The sequence below is a fragment of the Alternaria incomplexa genome (genome assembly GCF_024043165.1).
Source record: "Alternaria incomplexa strain BMP 0042 chromosome Unknown scaffold_4, whole genome shotgun sequence".
NCBI classification, from domain to species: domain Eukaryota; kingdom Fungi; phylum Ascomycota; class Dothideomycetes; order Pleosporales; family Pleosporaceae; genus Alternaria; species Alternaria incomplexa.
The window spans coordinates 1,898,648-1,919,086 of NW_026249853.1; the positions used below are offsets into that span (position 1 = coordinate 1,898,648).

Sequence of the window (20,439 nt, forward strand, 5' to 3'; positions counted from 1 at the left end):
GCCATCGGTGTGATGAACTTTGCGTAGATGGGCACGGAGGTCTGCTGGGCGGAAGTAGCCTTTGCCGTTGATACGATCGCAGCCTGGTTGTGGGCAATCGAAGTAGGATTTGTCGTGGATAGTGCGCATGTGTTTGACCCATTCCTTTGACGAGGCGAAGACACCTTGTGCCCGAAAAGATACGGTAGCAGGCTTTGACTCCGTACAACCTACCTTTGGACACCATTCGCGATTATCCATGTGTCTGACCTGTTCGCCTTCTCCGATGTGATGATAGTTCCGAACGTGTTGAGTGAGATGGTCTTTTCTTTTAAAGCCATTCTTTCCTCGGTATTTCTTGCAATACTTGCATGGGAAACGCTTAGCGTCCTCTCGATGGGTCCGCTGATGCCTCTGGTATGTGTCGAGCCGGGCGAACTTCTTCTCGCAGCCGTCATGCTTGCAGATGAACGAAGCATGGCCTGTGTGGGAAGCGTGTAGCCCTACCTCCCACGGGCTTTTGCCCACAAACATGCAATCATCACATGTTAAGGCATCCTGATGCATAGCCCTCATGTGAGTCATGTGTTCCCCCATTGAAGGGGATCGGAATTCGCAGGAAACGATGAGGCATTCTCGACTGAAAACATCGTACGGCGACTGCTGTGGCGTGAAATTGGCAGACATAACATTGGTTGTCTCGCTCATTGGGTCAAGGCATGTCGCTCCAGTGTCGACGAAACTGCTTGAATGGTGTTAAAGTTGACGCTATATATGGATCCAGATAATACTGACCTCTCATCGTAGCTTGCTTGAGAAGTGACCAGATTTGTCTGGCTCGTAGTATAACAGCCCGTAGCACCTGCGTCGGAGACGCCGTGGCCCTCGAATTTTCGGGTGAACGTTTGGAACTTGGACCAGTCCAAATGAGATTCGCTCAACGTGCGGTCACTGGACAGCATGCCATCATAGCCGTGATCCGAACTGAACTGAAACGCGTCGAGTGATGAAGACCAAGGCAACGAGAGTGGCTCATACGGTTGCGCGGTTGCCAGGTTGGGTGCATACCAATCGAATGCAGGCGTAGGCGGTCTTTCGCCTCGCGCCCTTTTTGTTAGCAAAGTGTAAAAAAAAAAAGCTCACCCAAGATCTGGGAAATCGTCCATGATTGGCAAGGCAGACATCAGCTGCAGCGAGCCTAACCGAAAGCGTCGAGGCTGAGCAAGCCACTCAAGTCGATGTGTTGGCAGCCGTAAAGCAGCGGAAGAAGGCTGAGGCGGTGGTGGTAGGCGAAGCGGGAAATTTTGGTGGAAGTCGCAATCAGGATCCAGCGGTAATACATACTTGCAGCCGGTAAAGCCTCTCGCTGCTTTAAGCCAGACAGCGATAAGGGCGTGGGTGACCAGGCTGCGTCTTGGCTGCATGCTCAGCTGAGTAGGAATGGTATGATTGGATGTTGTGCGCGAAAGGGCCATGGCCCTTTTTTGGTGAGCAATATGAGAGCTTGGTGTGCACGTGTGAATCACCTTACTGCGTGCTGGTAGACACGGGATGTTTGCTGGATATGTATACTGTATTCGTCTATAGCTTGAGAATCAGGGTAGTGCCGGGAGGTGTTCGCGGTTGGTTTCAGTGTAAAATGAGCGTAGGAAAGTCCATGTCGCCGTCGATGGGGATATGCGTGTATGTATACTTTGGGGTGTAGCTAGTTCCTTACGAAACAACGAGCCACGTGCCGATACGATAGAACTGAAGATATGGCAAATCTGTCATCACGTCCCGGTCGCTTGATGTTCTTGTTATTGTCCAAAAATGGGCCTTTAGCAAGTAGTCATTGTGGCCCACTATCCAGATCCGTGCTCGTCCAACTCTCCATACCATTCTTCTTGACGCATTTGTTTAATTTCATCGCCACGAGGGAAAAATCGTTTGGCGATGGTAGTACTCGCGTCCTCGTCTGATTCGAGGAAAATCATGAACTTGGGATACGCCTCGAAGTCAGTTGCATGTCGCTTCTCATCCCACCTAGTGAACGTCGTCCAATCTCGTCCCTCAATATTCCGTCGTAAGTCTTTCACCCCGTCTTTCCAGCAAGAAAGTGCATCATCCGCGTTTTGGTCGAGCGTACGTAAGACTTGACCAATCCGGATCCCCCCAGCATCGCGAATTTTAGCAACCAATCTAAGAACTGGTGCGCGCCGGCGTGGTAGATAGATACCCAAAGTTTTGCAGGGCGGTTCTGTAAGAAACATAGAGCTGATTAACTCATCAAAAGCTGTCTGTGGAAGAGGTCTTTTGTAAACGCGCTGTTCGGAAGAACATGGACCTAGTATGATTTCGCATCTGCCAAGATGTAGCCGCACTCGCTCTGGAAATAGCTCCAGAAAGTACGGATTGAAGCTGAACTGGCTCAGATCGAGCCAACTTGGACTAGCAGACTGTGGCAGCATGCCTGGAAGACTGTACCTGATGTATTCATATGAATCTCGGATGTTGTCGTAATATAGCTGAGGTATGTTGCGCGCTTGGAAGATTTTGGCAGGAAAGTATTGCCTGGGGACCTGAGGTGTCATCCCTTGCCGTAGCGACAAGATCGCGTGCTCGATGTCGATGATCTCCTGTTCAGTGGGCTGTAGCCAGGAGAGTTCCCTGTCAATTGTTTGCCCATGGTTCACTGGAGGGCAAGGATGATGGCTGTGGTATCGAGACGCGAGAATGTAGCGAGTTGTCTGACGCCAGGACACATCAACGTTCCAAGCTGCGTATTGTGAGTCTGTGGTAGCATACCGAAGTATCATCTCCAGTAATTCAGGGATGTCGAATACACGCCGAGCAGAGAAAGAGAAACTGCCTGGCTGGAGCTCACGAGCAGTGCCAGACGTTGGGGCGCGCATGGAAGGAGTATGGTTTGAATATAGTTGCAAACGCGCATCGATTGTGTGCAGCATCGTTCGCCTCCAGTCTTCCACTCCAGGCATCAAAGATGGGTGCGGTTTCTCTGGCCATATCGTTTGATGATGTACTCCGTTATGATCGAGTTTAAGGGCCAGGAGATACAGGCTGCCCAACTGAGGTTTGTTTGCGTGCAGTAAACTAAGATCTTGGTCCGGAAAGTGTTTCGCGATCAGTGAGTCGTACGGATGGTATTGCGCGCATTCTGGATCGGGGGCAGTGGAAGCCATGGCGATATGGCTTTGGCGGGGTGCTGCATAGAAGGCAGAGAGATGTGCTGGCCTTTATAGTTAGACATGGCATCGAGCTCAGTCACGGGAATGTGATGCCTGGAGTGGTGTTTTGGTACTGTTGAGTCTAGTGCTGCCGATGTAGGCAGGCGCAGATCACGTGATGCGGTCCGTGCGTTTGCTGCCTTGAGAAGTCGCAGCACATAAAATCTATTATCCCCTGCAACTTCATAACTCCTCATTCAAAATTTACGAAGCTTATCCCGAACCCTGATTGCGGCAACATGACTACCCCACATATGCCCAACGAAGGCGCACAGCAGAGGTATGACAACGACGACGATGGACTGCATCCCGATGACGTTCTAATCACGAAATGGTTTCCAGAATGTACAACTCTGGAATTGTTGGACCGTCGCCCAGAAAGATACGACATGCATAGAGCCGCCCGAGCAGCAGAGGCAGATATCAAGAACGGCATCCATCGCGTCCCACCACAAGTACCATGGCCGAAGCCACCTCCCCGACCTCGATGCGAATTAGAGGTCGGTATTGAAGAATGGAGACAACCAAGGCTGCGTATGTTGGACCATCTGATTGCTCAATGGAAGGCAGCAAACCAAAATCATGCTCGGCATAATGGATATCGAGCTGCTACTGTCACGACGTCGAAAAGTTCGCAGCCAAAACCCCAATGCACGAGCAAAGCTCATCGCGCACTGAACATCGCCGAGATCTTGGAGATGATTGTTGACCTTTTGGATCCTGAGTCGATGCTTACTCTTCGCGCGGTTTCGACTATCCTACGAGCTACTGTCGCGGTTGTTCTGGGATTACAATACCGCAAAAATTACCCATGTGGTCCTATCGAGTACTACGAAGAGATCCCACAGGATCTAAATTGGATGCAGCCGACGGAAGCTGAGATTGCAGAGTTGGAGTTGAACATACATAACCGTTCAATTCCGGGTTTCAGGTCAAGGGACCGATTCGTCTACCCAGCTCGAATCACTCAAGCTCAATGTCTATCGAACACGACTTGTCTCGCCACTCGCAATTATTGGAACTCTAACATTCGAAATGTCGACTGGGTGCCTTATTTCCCAATGGACACGTCCGACAACCGCTGGCTCGACCTTAGCCAAATCCAGATCAACCCATATCTACGCCATTGCTTTGGCCACAGAGCTCAGGAAATTGACGGAAGACTTGAGATCAAGCTCTTATCTAGCCCGAACTATATAACGCGGTCCCCGTTTGTTACGCTGGGATCTTTGAGCTCCCTGGTCCGGCCAATGTACGCAACGCAACCTCCTTGCAAGAGCCTCGGAATATATGTTCATTATGCAGATGTTCCAGATCCCTACGACTGGATCCGACGTATAGCAACTGTTGAGGCAGAGGATGGGGTACGGATTGGACAACTTGCTGACGCGCTCGACCAACATTCGGCCACAGTCGTAGACTCTTGGCTTGAAGATGTTACATCAGAACGCGAAATAATTGCAGGGAGAAATTGGCAAGACTACTCTCTTACGACACGCCCTAGACGCGAAGGCTGGATGAATCGTTGCGAGGTGGGTCCGAAGATCTTGGTTCTTTTCGACGGACCAAGGCCTGAATCCCATAAGCTCTGTCTGGCAGAAACGATCTATGGGATGAAGTTCAGCTCTGAAAATTTCGACAGGCTCTCTAGGGAGTGGCGCGACGCGTTTGCGCAGTGGAGTGAGAGAGAATTAGACAGTGGTTCTTGAGCGGGTTATGCTCAGTGTCGGTAGAGATGTAGCACGACTGCGAATACTGTAGTCAAAAGTCAATACGTAATGAAGCAGAAGAGTTACTCTGATTTGGTAGATTGATTAGCACAGCCCTAATCCATAATACCTGGGTGTGGCAACGATCATGCATTTTAATATTACCATTGGATGAATCACCGACGCGCAACATGTCTAAACCCTTTTAAATCTACAGCGAAATAGAAGATGCTGGATCACTTCGACACACTCGTTGACGTAGGAAAAGAACACCGGCACGGGACGTAAGCATGCAAATACCCTCACACCGTCCCCTCTCTCAGCTCTCCCGACCCATGCTCCGGCGCAAAAGGATCAAAAGGAACAACAACCTCCTTCTTCCCAAACGCCTTCTTCAAACCCGTCTTCATCCTCTCCCATCTCGTCATCTCCTTCTTCTTCGCCTCCTCGAACGTCATGTAGCTCTTGTCGATCTCCTTCAGCCGCGCCGCCTCTTCTTTCTCGAACTGATCAGCGCGCTCTCGAAGCCCATTGATGACATGCCGTCGAAGGCGGTGGTTGGCGAAGACCATGTCGTGCTCTGGATGCAAGACGAGGATTTCAGGGATCTTGGTGATGGAGAGACCGGAATCGGCGATGCGGTGGTAGAGGAATGATTCTAAGTCCTCAGGACACCATGAAGGTTGTGCTGGGATACCAACGAAAGTCGCACGAGTAGCGCGGATAATACCGAAGTCCGTTACTTCACCCGCTTCGTACTGCTTGAGTAGGTCGCAAATGAGTTGGCCGCGCTGTAGTAGCCGCACCTCACGGTTTGTCCAGTCTCGCTTGTATTCAGTTAGATGAGGAGGAAGCAGCCAGCCCTCCTGCGAAAGCTTGTGAGCGTCGTAGAAGCTCTTGAGCTTGTTCCATGCGTTGGGGAAGAAGTAGCCTTTCCAGAACTTTTGGCTGTAGACTGCGGCTTCGACGAGGATGCGGAGGAAGTAGTATAGCTCGTGCTGGCTCTGACCGTTGGCGGGACGAGACGAGAAGGATGCGGTACTTCGGCTGGCTTGCTTGGGGATGTCGAACATGGCTGCTGCGGTGGGGTTGCGACGGTGAGCGTGTTTGCTGCCGACAGCTTCGACGTAGTGTATGCCTTTGTCGAACTCTTCTTTGCTGACAGCGATGGTGGCGATGGACTTCGCCTGCGCTTTTGTGAGGATGCCTTCTTCCCCCAGACCAGTCATGAAGATCTCGAAGTGCTCTGGTTTCAGTATGTGGCCGCGCTCCTCGGGGAAGAGCTGAGCGACAATCATCTCGTGGTCTTCGCTGTTCATGAGTCGGCGTTCGACAAGCTCGGCGTTGTTGATTACAGCGTTGTAGCGTATGATCCAGTTACGCTCAACAGAACCTTTTGGCATCTGGCTAGCGCGGACGGGTACGCCATTGACATCGAAGGTAGCGTCAGGTATCTCACCGTCGACGTGGCGGGCTTGGAGATGAAAGTGGGCATTGATACGATCGATGATGTCGATGTTAGTGGGGCAGCCGTCTGCTGCGTAGAAGGCGAGGTACCTGACCGCCTGGCGCCTTCTTGCGGCTTCGATAGCCTGATTTGCGGTTCTTAGATGGGTTTGGCGGTGGTTGAGCGCAGAAAGACCGTTCGGCAGACGAGCTATGCCATGACTGTCTCTGGGTCCCACACTCTTGCCGATGGTATCCAAAGGCTTCACGCGCTTACTTGTGTTCGCCTGTGGCTTGATGGTAGCATGGCGCTGATTCAGCAGCTGTTCTGCTGCGCGCATGCCTTCTATGGCCGCCTTGAGTCTATCAGTACGAGCATCAGAACTGATGTTGGTATCGTCGACTGTAACTGGGTTGGAGGTCGTCCGAAGTACAGGGTCATCATCGCTATACTTTCCCTCGTCGGATCTGAGACCACTTTCCACTGGGGTTTCGGTGATCGGCCTCGCGGTGTTGATCGAGAACTTTGCAAGTGGTGTGACGTGAGCGACGTCGGTATGACTATCGTCGGGGCCTGTTGTGTCGAAATGCGCACTTCCAAGTGGTGTCAACGGGCTCGTGGGTGGAGTGCTGGAAGGGACTGTATGGGATAACACAGTAGCCTCGGACGCCAAGGTTGCGTTATCTGCCGTCGAAAGTGGTGATGAAGTGGGAGATGTTTGCTTCTTGAATGTTAGTACATCTTCTCTTAGGTCCCATCTACAGCACTGACCTTTTTTGGCTTAGGCGACTGGAATCGATAGAGCCTCTTGCGAGTGGAAGTAGGTGTAGCCGGCGCAGAAGGCGTGGGAGAGACATGGTCACGACGGCGATGATTGCCGAAGACCTTCTGGAAACCAGCGATAAGACGTGTAGATTCCTTGCGCTTGTTATCCGCCTTTGAGGCAATGCTATTGCTACTGATTCCAGCGCTGACACCAGTGTCGTTGCTTGTACTGTTTTTGGGCTCTGATCTAGCGCGGTCGCCGTCGTGGCTGCGGCGAGATAACTTCCCAGACAAGAAGCTCTTGAAACCGACCATGGTTAGTGTTGTCAAAGTGTTGGAAAGATGAACTTTCAGGTGATCGTCGCTATGACGGGGAGGCTGGACCTAAAGGGTGCGTTATTGCTGTTAGTCGAGTAGTAGCTGCCACTGTCAGTGCGGGCAATTTTGTTAAGTTCAGCTTCTAAACTCCAGTTGTAAACAACGCCAAGCATGCGTGATTTCGGGTCCACGGCGCCGGGCAAATGCGGGGTGGGGTAGCGGAAAGTGAAAGTGAAAGTGAATGTGCAATAACTTGAGATCTCTGGTGCGCGTGGTCGAGTACTGGTGTGCTAGCGAAGTGAAAAGTGTACCACCAAACAGCCACTGGAAGATGAACTGGGCAGCTTCAGATGAGAATTGTCTGCTCGAATAGAGGCACTGATCGAAAGGCTCGTCCGCGAACGGTTTTCGGTGCATATGATACTGAAAAGATGTACACTTCTCGACATTCGCCATCAGTTCAGTCCTTCGTCCGGGTAGAACATATTGCCCTAATCGCTGTTGATCGAGCTAGAAGCATATAGAATGAGACTAGGATATCCGAGCCGGTGACCGTAAGTAGAGTCTGCGACAGAAGTTCCTTATGAGTGTTCCTGACGAAGCACATGAGGAAGAGAACAACGCTCTTCGGGACAGACTTGTAACAAGTTATGAAAGGTATGAGTGGGCAGTATAGAAGAAGGTACAAACAGATGAAGCAGCTGGAACTCGTCTTCTGCGCATTTCATGATGAGATTGAGAATTGCATGGCAGAGATGCTTGATGAACGCGAGAGCCGTAAAAGAAAGCCACGAGATAAGGTTATACTGAGCCTCAGAACCACGACCCCATGTTGATACTCAATAGCACCAGTGCTTCTCTCACGTAGTATTAGCATCTATGAATCCCTGTCGCTGACAGTCTTCATACAGGAGAGTACAGAAGGCTCTGTAGGCGAGAGGAGTGTGCATGAAGAAGTCGGCAACGTATCCACAACGGGAGAATTACTAGACTCGCGAACAATGCAATAACCATAGATCTGTGCGAAACACGCGATGCAGTGTTGTGGTAGTAAAGGTGTGATGTGCGAGAGCACGATGAAGCCTTCAGGGTAGATTGTAGTGCAGGGTCCAGCGCGGAAGCCACGAACCCCGCCTGGCGCTAGGTAATGAACCCCACGCGAGTGGCTGGCCAAAAGTTCGTACCCCCAAGACAACGCCTGCGCAACATTGAGAGCAGCGCCATGGCTTTACTCGAGCTGCTGGACCAATTGCCAGCTGGTAGGTCACGAGGCTCATCACGCACAATTGTAGCTAATCACACCGCAGAGGTTCTCCTCATATGGCACGAGCATCGGCTCCCCATCCTACTGTCTGCACTAGTAGTAGCGACCATCGCGCGCCTTGTCATATACGCGCGCGACCGCGACCAGAGGGAGAAGCTCTCTGTATCACCCGCTCCTTCCTCGCCCAAGACCGCCGTCGAGCTCAAACCCGAATGGCTGCCCGAATACACCACGACACTCGACTCATCCAAGCTCAACATCGATAACCACGCCGAGGATGACACAAGGGCAGTGGCTGCCGTCGCCGAGACGAAGAAAGGCCCCAAAAGAGTAAAGGGCAGGAAGGCACCGAAGAAGGTGGTCGCGGCACCTGCATTTGACCATAAGACGGATAGAATTCAGCCCTTGATATTCTTCCAATCGCTGTCTGGGACGACCGAACGTTACGCTACGCAGTTCGCGCAAGTCCTGAGCGAATGGACAAGGTATGTTTTGGGCATGCACGACATATCTGAGGCGCCGACTGACCTCCTGCTTCACGTTGCAGGGGATGCGATCAATCCAAGTCCTTCCTAGAGCCCCAGACGCTCGATATATCCTACGTTGAACACGACGACTACTTCATTAGCCCACCGAAAACCGACGCGAACGTCAAACACTTCTACATCATCCTCGTACCGACCTACAACATCGACACCGTCTTGGACGTCTTCGTAGAGAGCTTGCAGGAGACGCACAACGACTTCAGGATCGATACGGCGCCATTGAGCGCTTTGCTAGGATACGCCGTGTTTGGTTTCGGCGATAGAGAAGGATGGCCGACTGAAGAAGAGGGCTTCTGCAGCCAATCGAGAGAGGTAGACAAGTGGATGGCCAGGCTGACTGGTAGGAAGAGAGCATATCCTCTGGGTATGGCCGACGTCAAGACCGATGCCGAACAGATGCTACAAGATTGGAGGATAGGCGTTCAGGACGCGCTCGTGGAGATCGCCGAAGGACGAGGACTCGGTGACGGTGTCCCGGGTAGCGGAGATCCCATTGAGAGCGATGAAGAGGATCTAGAGGATGGGAACGACCAAAATACACGCGTAGACGACCTTGAAGACCTAGGCTCGATGGTGAATGCTCCAATGCCGGTCGACTTTACCACCTACAAAAATTCCGCAACCGCCCCTGGACCCGTCAAGGCCCTCGCATCCCGTCAGGCTCCTAAGGAGATGGTTCCAACCACCTCCCCTACGTATGCCGCTCTTACCAAGCAAGGTTACAGCATCATCGGCTCCCATTCGGGCGTCAAGATCTGCCGATGGACTAAATCTGCTCTGCGTGGCCGAGGCTCCTGCTACAAGTACTCCTTCTATGGTATCGCTTCTCACTTATGCATGGAAGCAACCCCGTCCCTCTCATGCTCCAACAAATGCGTCTTTTGCTGGCGACACGGCACCAACCCGGTCGGCACCACGTGGCGCTGGATAACCGATGCTCCGGATCTGATATTCGACGGCATCACAGCAGCACATTACAAAAAGATTAAAATGATGAAGGGAGTCCCAGGTGTCCGAGCCGAGCGTTTCAGCGAGGCCATGCGCATTCGTCACTGCGCCCTGAGTTTGGTCGGCGAACCAATCTTCTACCCACACATCAACGAGCTTCTCGGGATCATGCACCAGAACCGGATCTCTACGTTCCTTGTCTGTAACGCTCAGCACCCCGCTCAACTAGCTTCTTTGATTCCAGTTACCCAGCTCTACGTCTCCATCGACGCATCAAACAAAGACAGTCTTCGTAAGATTGATCGACCCCTTCACCGGGATTTCTGGGAGCGCTTCTGTGCTTGCCTAGATATCCTTCGTAACCGCCGGTTCGAGCAACGCACTGTCTTCCGCCTAACACTTGTCAAAGGCTTCAACATGGCCGAGGAAGTGCGTGGCTACGCTGACCTCGTCGAACGTGCCTTGCCTGGTTTCGTCGAAGTCAAAGGCGTCACATACTGCGGCACCTCAGCTGCAGGATCTGCGGGTCTTACTATGCAGAACGTCCCCTTCTACGAAGAAGTTGCCGAATTCGTAACGGAACTCGAGAAAGAGTTGAATAACCGCGGCCTGACCTACGGCATCGGCGCCGAACATGCGCACTCCTGCTGTATCCTCCTAGCGGACCGCACGAGATTCAAGAAGAACGGCAAATGGGCGACAAGAATAGATTTCGAGCGCTTCTTTGATCTCTACGAGGGCAAGGTACAAGGGACGAGGATGGAGGAAGGGCAAGTAGTAGGCTGGAGACCAGAAGATTACGTTGGTGACGAGACGCCAGAGTGGGCGCTCTGGGGAAATGGGGGATTCGATCCTAGGGATGCGAGGGTGTATAGAAAGGGTAAGGGCCCCAAGGGCGATGACGACGCAGAGAAGGACGCAGTGGAAGGGCAGGCTACTGCTGCTTTGGAGTTCTAGTCCACGTCACAAAGAAAAACATAGATCCGATCAGTTGTGTGTTGAACAAAGGCTCATCATTGTTCTTCTATCTATGCATTGTATTCATCAAGTCGTAACATCCATGTATGCAGTCGCAGTGACGCAGCCCTCATATAGCCGCCCACTCAACAGAGAATGCCCTCACAGGCTCGTTCTCTTTGGCATCTACCTCGGGGTTCTCGCCACCGATCATGTAGGCCTTCTTTGTGCCTGTGCCGAGGCGTCCTCCACCGACAACGTCCAGCAAGTCGAACTTCTGGTCCCAGCCCAAGCCAGTGGCGGCGAAGTGGCTGTGGTACCGAAGGGGGTCGCCTGGGTACACGTTGTAGTGGCATCCGAAGCGTAGACCGGGCATGTGGTAGTAGCCCTTGGAGTGTAGGTAGCGGAACAGCGGGTAGCTGTCCGGTACAGCTGGTGGAGGGACAGACGGGTCCTTGGCGGGGGTTGGTAGAGGCGGGTATGAAGTTGTTGGTGTAACGAAGTGCTTCTGGGCCGCAACACCTTTCGGCGCGCTGGCCTGGACAGGAACAGCTGGTTCGGGAGCTGACGAAGGGGGCGCCGCATCGAAGAGCGAGACCTCTTCGACTGAGGAGTCCACCTTGGGCGCCTTGATTTGCACCCAGGAGTCTGAGAAACTAGAGCCTTTCATGATGAAGCCTAGACCAGAGCTACCGAGATCCGAGCTATCAGTGACTGAACTAGCGGGGCTGGAGATGACTGTGGTCTTGGTTGACTTTGCTGGCGCCGAGGAGTCTGCGAAGCTCGATCCCTTCATGATGAATCCAAGACCCGAGCTCGCGAGACTGTCGTCATCTCCTTGCAGAGTATCGTCCGAAGCAGTGCTAGCAGCAACACCATTCTTCTCGACTTCCTCCCTCTTAAGCCCCTTCGCCTCCAACGCCCTCTCTTTCCTTCTCTCCGCCAGCTCAGTCTGCTCCTTAGTAACCTCCTCACCGCGCTTATCCATCTCCGCCATATACCTCAGTCTATCCTCACGGTTCATCTCCGCAAAAGCCTTCTGATGTGCCTGCGCATCATCCACGAGATACGCAGCGCCTTTATCGACGAGTACCCGAGCCTCTTCCGGCATGAGTTCAAGTGGTATGCCCAGAAAAACGTTCTGCTGGCTGAGGTTCGGTATCGTGCCGACGAGGAGACCGCAGATGTTGTGCGTGCGACGGCAGTGCGCAATAACGTCCACATCAAAGAGGAGGTAGCGGCCGGCGACGTGGGATATGGGGAAGGGTTCTTTGATCTGTTTGGGGGCTGGGGCAGCCGCCATAGTATAGGATGGTCTAGAGCAAAGGCTTCGTTAGTCTTTGCTTAAGGTATATAAGAGCGGTGAAAGACTGTTTGGGCTAGCGCTAAAATCTGAGAGTGAATACAATTGATCCTCACTTCCACCGTCGGTGTTACACCGCGGCGGGCTCAGCGGATTGACAGATGTAGGTTTATCTTCATGTAGCTAGGAGTAAAGGAAAGGGATTACTGACTCACATCGCGGCGGTGATCGCGCCGTGGGGGACTGGATGTCGGAAACTTGGGTGGAAAACGAGAGACGAGGAGCTTCAGACCGCAGCTTTAAGAAACTTTTTAGCTTAAGCCCTACCCACTATTACCCGTGTCCGTAGCTGGCAAAAGCTGGATCCATGGGACATGAGTGGTCCAGTGATGGATCTAGACCGTACGTGGACTAGCGCAGCAAAGCTTACCTAACGCGTCTGACCGGCGTCACGAAACGGCTCCCGGAACCCAAGATTCGCGCCCAGCGCACCCCAATCAAGATATATCGAACACCGTGGACTAGACTGACGCGACGTCTTCTTGTTTGCTTCCCGTTGTTTCATTGTAGGCTGCAGGCCTGTTCAGGTTTTTTCGTTGTGTCAAGTGATCGCAACGACACGGAACCTTGGAAGAACACCAAACATGGCACCGCCATACTTTCCCGCGTCGACCAACGGTCAAGATACTGCGCCGCCAAAATCATACTACGAACAACAGCGCGAATTGCTCGTCACTGAAATTGCCCAAGTACGTGCACCCACCCAATCCACCACGGAGCGCACCGCAGCCCTCTAAGTCCCAGCTTCTACACCGGTTTATACTAACCAACAACCAGAGTCTAGAAGTCGTCCTACAAAACATCAACAAGCTGAACCGTTCGCTCGAAGAAGTCACATCCGTCGGCAACGAGTTCGCACCCGTCGAGTCGCTATGGAGTCACTTTGAGAACGTCATGGCCAAGGACCCAAGTGAGCAACAAGAAGGACAACAGGAGGGCGCAACGGAACATGAAGGCGAGACGGAAGTGCCTCAGGAAAGGAAATGAGCGGTGGCAGGGAGACACCTTGCTAGCCTGCGATAAACAACAAACGCGCCCGGTGGTGCACGGCCAGCCGTCGAACAGACCATGGCGATAGTGGTTATGATGTAATGATACCCCAGAGCGAGTCATTGGCACAGTGCGCGACACCAGGGGATCGCAGTCACCACGTTGTATTATATCTTTACACAGAACATGCACCGTGTGTATGATACTTGAGACTAAGGTATGCATCATTTCACGTGCCATGTACATTTGGGCGAAAGCATGTATGAAGGCGGTCAGCGACACGAGTTCTATCATCGGCTAGCGATGATCAATTTGGAGAAAAACAGGTTTCAGAAATATGTTTGATTTACTTCCCCGGCGCAGGCAAATTTGATCGCCCACTGGCGCCATGCATACATACAGAATACAGAATACCGAATACAGATACAGGGAAAGAAAATGCTGCTACTGTGGACTATGGAATCGCTGCGTCCATTCTCATGCCAAAAAGGAAACCCAAACGCCAGGCGGCCATGTACATGTAAAGACTTCCCTAGGATTAAGAGGAAGCGAACATGCCCGGACAAGTGGTGGAGGTGAGCCGTATGTCATTAAACATCTTGATCGTGTCGTCCAGCGTCGTGAATCTCGATATGCTCTCCTCTCGATAGACACAAACAAACTATAGGACCTTGCAGCCGCTGCGCTTCTTCTTCTTACCGCCCCCAGCAGGGAACGACGACGTGTTCCCTCTTGATGAGGTCGCTGTGCCGACACGGCGCTCTTCTTGCTCCTTGTGCTCCTCGCCGACGGCCATGGTGACGGCCATGTCGAAGATCTCCTCTACACCGTCTTGCTCTTTACTACTGCACTCCATGTAGGCAGCGCCCATTTTCTTCGCAACCGCACGACCTTGCTCCGATGTGACGGGCGTCAGGCCTTGTGTCTTGAGTAGCTCGATGCAGTTCTTCTTGTTGCGCAAGTCGGACTTGAGGCCCAACAGCATGAGGGGCGTTGTTGGGCAGAAGTGGAGAACTTCTGGGTACCACTGGAAGATGTCAGCCAATGCATGGATTATGTGTATCGAAGTATCTTACCTTGTCCATGACGTTTTCTAGTGAGTTGGGGCAGTCAATTGCGAAGCAAACGAAAATGACATCTGTCTCTGGGTAGGAGAGCGGTCGCAACCTGTCGTATTCCTCCTGTCCAGCGGTATCCCACAGCGCAAGTTCGACCATCTTGCCTGTGGGAGGATGAGGAGTGTGAGTGATGTAGTTCTCAAAGACTGTTGGTACATATTTCTGCAGTCGCATTAGAATCACATGACATGTCTTTTTAGCTGGTGGTGCGTACCTCTGGGAAGTTACCGGAGCTGTAGCTGATCAACAAACATGTCTTTCCGCATCCACCGTCACCGACAACAACGAGCTTCTTGGAGTAGGCTGGTGGTTCGGTGATGGCTGTGTCGCGCGTGTTGGTGGTTCCATATGAGCTAACGGTGCCATTGCTGTTGCGCTCGCTCGGTGTGCGGGCGTGGCTGCGGACTGGTGTGATTGATGAAACGGCCGCCTTTGTGCTCTGCTTGCGCCGGAGATAGTCGTAGTTCTGGGAAGGTGCGGTGGCCATGTCTGGAAGTGTGCGGGATGTGTAGTCGTGTCCTGTTTCAGACGAGGTTATCAATACGGAGAAGGAAGATGGTGTTGGAGTTGGTGTGGGGAGCGAGTGGTCGAGGCTTAAGAGAGGTGGATGTTGACTGTTAGAGGGCTCGGTCGCATATGGCAACCACGCTACGTCTCCAGCGGCTCGCTAAACTAGCGCCAAGTCGCAACGTGCCTGTCCATGTCTATCGATCGATGGCATGCATCCAAGCCCACAGCCTCGTCTTACTCCACGACGCTATCGCTGCCGCTGGACATGCACGTTCGATTAACTCGCCCACCCCCTTTCTGCGACCGCTGCCATGAGTCCGCGACATGATGCGCCCAAAGACACCGCAGCGACCACGGAGCCCAAATTGGACGCGGGCAACAAGGGCCACGATCACTATGCCCAACGCCTGCCCAGATGGCGCAATGCCCTGCGCAACCGCCTCATACCCATTGTGCGCTGGGAGACGCCCTGGCTCGCCCTGATGCAGGACAAAGTGCGCTCGCCCGCGCTCGATTCCTACTTCGCCTATACCGCCAACCTCGGCACACACACCTTCTTCATGGTGTTCCTGCCCATCCAGTTCTGGTGCGGCTACACTAGCATTGGCCGAGCGTATGTCAGAAGCTGTCTCTCACTATCGTGCGACGTCTGACGTACATAGAACTGTCTTCATGCTTGCAGCCGGTGTGTATGGAACGGGCTTCCTCAAGGACATGCTCTGCTTGCCCAGGCCCTTATCACCCCCACTTGCCCGTATATCCATGTCCGGGTCCGCTGCGCTCGAATACGGCTTCCCCTCGTCGCACTCTGCCAACGCGGTATCGGTCGCCTTCTATGCCATATACACGTTGCACCAGTCAGCCGAGCAAGATAATTCAAACTGGAATGCGGGCTTACAGGCGCTGTTCTACTTCTACGCGCTCTCCATCATTGCGGGGCGACTGTATTGCGGCATGCACGGGTTTCTGGATGTCCTGGTCGGAAGTATAATGGGTGCTTTGATCACGGCATTCCAATTGGTCTGCGGGGACTGGATGGACTCGTTCGTCTTCAGTGGCAGTTACATGGACATCTTCGTCGCAACTTTGGTCGTGTGCGTTCTGGTCCGCATCCATCCGGAGCCTGCCGACGACTGTCCATGCTACGACGATAGCGTATCCTTCTCCGGTGTGGTTATTGGAATCAATCTTGGTGCATGGCATTACGCTCAGACCGGCTATGCCTTGAAAGATGCATACCCCTCATCTGTTCCATTCGATCTGGAAGAAATGGGCCTGCTGAAGGCAACAATCCGCATTCTACTCGGTGTTGTAGTAATCTTCGTCTGGAGAGCGACCATGAAGCCTGCCTTGTTTACTATCCTGCCACCCATTTTCCGTCTCCTAGAGCAAGCCCGTTGGAACATGCCCCGCGCCTTCTTCCTCAACGCGTCCAAGTACAAGTCCATTAAACCTTTCGCTGATGACGACAACGTCATTCCACCTGCATCAGAGTTGCCCCATATGCTGAAGAACCTCGCCCACCCGCGTAAGCGGTCTGTATCCGTTGGACCACAGTCTGCTGCCGATGCTTACGAGACGCTTGCGTACCGAAATCGCAGACGACGGGAAAGTGTCAACTCACTAGATGGTACGGTACCCGAAGACTCCGCTTGGATACCCGGCCCCGCGGTCCTTGATACACCCAACATCGAGAAGGGGGAACCGCTACTTGGCGCAGGTCTCCTGCCCACACCGATGGCGTCTAGGGTACACTCGTACGAGCAGATGATGGGCACAGGTGAAGTGCATGTAAACGAGAAGAATACGTCTACTCCTCCAAGGAGCGATACAGACGTCGCTGGCGATGTCAACACGCTCACACAAAGCCCAACCGAGGAGGAGAACGAGAAGCGGGAGATCTTCATGAAGCTTACGACACCACGAGTGCGCTATGACGTTGAGGTCGTCACGAAGTTGATTGTGTACACGGGTATGTCACATGCTATCAACAGAAAATCAACTACTAATTATGATCAGGTATTGCGTATATCGCTGTTGCGGGTAACCCTATTCTATTCGAGTTCTTAGGCCTGGGTATGGGTCAGCAGTCGTAGTTGGTCCGGGCCGAGCTTATGTCACGTTTTCTATCGCTGTACATATGCCAACACAACCGGATGGTATTGGCGAAATCGATGGACGGTCTCAAGGTTTCTTCTTTCTTTAGAAGTCGAGTCTAGCCATGGAACATGGGACAGTCGTTGAGAATGCCAGGGAGAGTCTCCTGGTAGCCTGGAGCTACCTAGTGGTGATTGAGGAATAATGGGCATTATCTCGTGGTATTCAGGGCGTATATACGTCCGGTGATTCGCTTCTATAGTAATCAGGCTACCCATCCGATCTCCCATGGAACGATAGCGTACATGAACATGTCATGAGTATAACTCGATGAACACGGCATGACATATCCATGTACGCTATCGTTCCATGGGAGATTGAATAGGTACGCCTTATACAAGAAAACAGCTAGACAGGCTTACAGACTACATTAACCTAAACTCTTGCAAAGTGTGTAACCTAACGTTAACGTAAGCTCTAAGCTGTTCAGTTTTTCTCTAGGTTGGCGTGGGATACTTATTAAATTTGGGGAAACATATGAGTGCTACTCACGGCAGCTTACAACATAGAGTTATAAATGCCTAATCATTCATGCATCGACCCTATACTCCTTCAGTCCCGCATACGTACCACCTTTGACAATCTCCTTCGTCTCGCCCATAGTGCCAAAGCAGCAATGTTCCACCTTGCCCAAAGGCCCCTCCCTAGGATCATCCTCAAGGAGCACACCAAAGCGTAACTTCGTCTTCGCCAGCTCCTTAGGAAAAGGATCCCCGCCCAAACATGCGCCAACGCTCAAGTGATCCAGCGTAGGATTGCGGGTAGTAGCCATGATGCGTGAGAAAAGCACATCAGATGCTACCCCGTTCATGTGAAGCGACCACGCGCCGACCAGCATGAAAGCGAAAGTGATTGCGATAACGATTGCGTATCCGATCCATAGAGAGTGTTTGTAATATACGTATACCATCATGGTTCGTGACTTTGTGCAAGGCACATCTTGGGTTTGGGCCACGACTAGATTTGGGTCGTTGAGGAGAGTGATGAGTATGTCTTCGAAGAGATCCTGTATCTCTGTCTTCAGATCCACCAACGGGTACGAGGTGCTGCTGTTGACTAGACGCGTTTCAGACAGATCTGAGTATGTAATGAGTATCTTCTGCTTTTCGATTTTGCCACGCAGGAAGCGTCGGAGGAGTGAACCTAGAGTATGAAAGGAAGCCGTTACTTTGTATTCTTCAACGTTATTCTGGGGTTCGATAGGATGGTCTGTCAAACTGTTAGCACGAATAATAAGATGTCTTAGAACCGCGTTGGTGAAGTATAGCAAGGGGGCTACATACTAGTGTTAAGTTAGCAAGATATCTTGACAGCTATTCGTGGCGGCTACTTTACCCTCCGATAACTGGACGCAGGAACTCTCGTTCCCAGCGGGTTGCGGATTGTCTAGGGTTGTAGCTCATGTTGAAAGTATATTTGGTGTACTGCATGACGCATTTAAATATCTTGGGCTCTGTAGAGATGGACGTAACAAGTCAGTATATTTCTTACATGTGCTTCGCACAGCCAGTACTTACCATGTACGTTTCCCCATTTGGCCATGTACTCCGGTTCCGCATCGTGCGAGTACGGCTCGGAGGTATTGATGGCGTATCCGATCCAGAGGTTTGGCTCGTTCTCGAATACGCCTAAAAATTCTGTATCGTCTACTGGATCTTGATACCCGTAATCGCCTTGGCCAACATCTGCAAGATATACAAGGCTTCCATTCGGCGCCAGTTCGGACGATGCAAATGGCGCGTCAGATTCATCAGTATTATCGACATCCTCGCATTGGTAGCCGGGCCCCACGAAGCTTATTGTGTATGTACAATTCCAGCCCGATCCGCAAAATACGGTAGAAGCGTTTTCGCGAGGCTGTGGCTTCTGCATGTACACGCTACTGAAGGCCAATCGGCGCGCGTTCTTCGATGGCTGATCGTAGTAGTCGAAGAAGCTTCCTGTACCCGTTACCGCGGAATATACGTCTCCATCTCTCCTTTCCTCTTCTGCTGGCTCAGTGGTGTTGTAGAAATTCAAGCTCTTTTGCCAGAATTTACTCATGTCCCGAAAGTCGTACGTAGATTCCTGGGTGAAGTTTAGAGTAGCTACAGAGCAACTGGCAGTATTGTTGAACGTTCTTAGCTCAGATGTTAGTGAGGCTGGGGACATGACGGATGCAAGTGGTAGTAACTTGGGTAGGTCAGCATAAATCTTCTGTCTTCTGTGAAAGATTTGTAGGCTTACCCAGGTACAGGCTGCCATGAGCGTAGCAAGCTTGCCACTTCTGATCATCTCCCAGTTGAGGAAAAACTGCGTCGGATCTTCCGTTGCAGAAAACAGGCCATCGATACCATTGATCGTCATGGCCTTTCGTCGGAAAGTATACCATATGCGCTGACGGTTGCACATGATGACAGTTCCAACCAGTGTACTTTTGACAAAGAAGGCCAAGGCTGTGCCATATCGCACCATCTTCAACTGCTCGGTGGCCGGCTGCCCATTGAGATGCATATAAAACAAGTGGTGACCCACTGCCGCCGCAAACCCAGCCATAAACAATGCCACTATGAGAGCCGGTGTTGTCCAGTATATGTGCCATTGAACCAGTTCGCCAGATCTCCTGTCGACGAGAGCTTGGGTATCCGCATCCATGGTCTTCTTGTTATAAAGCGAGTTTAAAGTATACGTAGACTCCCTCGCTGACCGTATGGAGTGGCCGGATATGTCGTGTTCTCCTCGCACCGGCTCATACCGGCTGTCACCGTGTGGCAGGCCCAAGTAGGCTCCCGCCCGGAACCCACCCTTTGTATTCTCATCGTGAGACTGACCCAAGGATGTTGCGTGAGATATATGTGCCTCTCCACCATCTGACGACAGTCGTGATAGATATGAGAGCTCGATAGGATCGGTTTCTGTGCGGAAGGGGTCGTAGGGTTCAGGACGTGATTCCGGTGAAACATCCCGTGAGGAATAAGCCGACTGAATCCCTCGAGAAGCCATCGTTATCGCAATGTTGTGAGTCTAGGAGGGTACGATTTTGGGAGCATAGGATGATTGCGGCACAGCCCTGAGGTCATCAAGAAAACACCACAATGCTAGCGTTCAGCGGGGTGTTGCACATGTAATACTGTGGGCGTATGCAGCATGACAACAAGAGGAG

At 52.1% G+C, this 20,439-nt stretch overlaps 6 protein-coding genes across 6 annotated transcripts; 2 read left to right on the plus strand and 4 right to left on the minus strand.

Annotated features, from left to right (window-relative positions):
* Positions 1-5,217: 5,217 nt before the first annotated feature.
* J4E90_003873 (uncharacterized protein) lies at positions 5,218-7,442 on the minus strand (the record flags this gene model as incomplete). Its single annotated transcript, XM_051433440.1, has 2 exons — positions 5,218-6,885; positions 7,134-7,442. The coding sequence occupies 2 exons, from the start codon at positions 7,440-7,442 to the stop codon at positions 5,218-5,220; spliced, it is 1,977 nt and encodes a 658-aa protein (XP_051293338.1).
* Positions 7,443-11,289: 3,847 nt separating this feature from the next.
* On the minus strand, positions 11,290-12,462 carry J4E90_003874 (uncharacterized protein; the record flags this gene model as incomplete). Its single annotated transcript, XM_051433441.1, has 1 exon — positions 11,290-12,462. The coding sequence occupies one exon, from the start codon at positions 12,460-12,462 to the stop codon at positions 11,290-11,292; it is 1,173 nt and encodes a 390-aa protein (XP_051293339.1).
* Positions 12,463-13,106: 644 nt separating this feature from the next.
* Positions 13,107-13,509, plus strand: J4E90_003875 (uncharacterized protein; the record flags this gene model as incomplete). Its single annotated transcript, XM_051433442.1, has 2 exons — positions 13,107-13,211; positions 13,300-13,509. The coding sequence occupies 2 exons, from the start codon at positions 13,107-13,109 to the stop codon at positions 13,507-13,509; spliced, it is 315 nt and encodes a 104-aa protein (XP_051293340.1).
* Positions 13,510-14,173: 664 nt separating this feature from the next.
* Positions 14,174-15,117, minus strand: J4E90_003876 (uncharacterized protein; the record flags this gene model as incomplete). The annotated part of the gene is made up of 3 exons (XM_051433443.1): positions 14,174-14,539; positions 14,589-14,792; positions 14,845-15,117. The coding sequence occupies 3 exons, from the start codon at positions 15,115-15,117 to the stop codon at positions 14,174-14,176; spliced, it is 843 nt and encodes a 280-aa protein (XP_051293341.1).
* Positions 15,118-15,451: 334 nt separating this feature from the next.
* On the plus strand, positions 15,452-17,236 carry J4E90_003877 (uncharacterized protein; the record flags this gene model as incomplete). The annotated part of the gene is made up of 3 exons (XM_051433444.1): positions 15,452-15,753; positions 15,803-17,112; positions 17,160-17,236. The coding sequence occupies 3 exons, from the start codon at positions 15,452-15,454 to the stop codon at positions 17,234-17,236; spliced, it is 1,689 nt and encodes a 562-aa protein (XP_051293342.1).
* A 590-nt stretch (positions 17,237-17,826) lies between these two features.
* Positions 17,827-19,790, minus strand: J4E90_003878 (uncharacterized protein; the record flags this gene model as incomplete). The annotated part of the gene is made up of 3 exons (XM_051433445.1): positions 17,827-18,506; positions 18,815-19,469; positions 19,524-19,790. The coding sequence occupies 3 exons, from the start codon at positions 19,788-19,790 to the stop codon at positions 17,827-17,829; spliced, it is 1,602 nt and encodes a 533-aa protein (XP_051293343.1).
* Between the last annotated feature and the right edge of the window lie 649 nt (positions 19,791-20,439).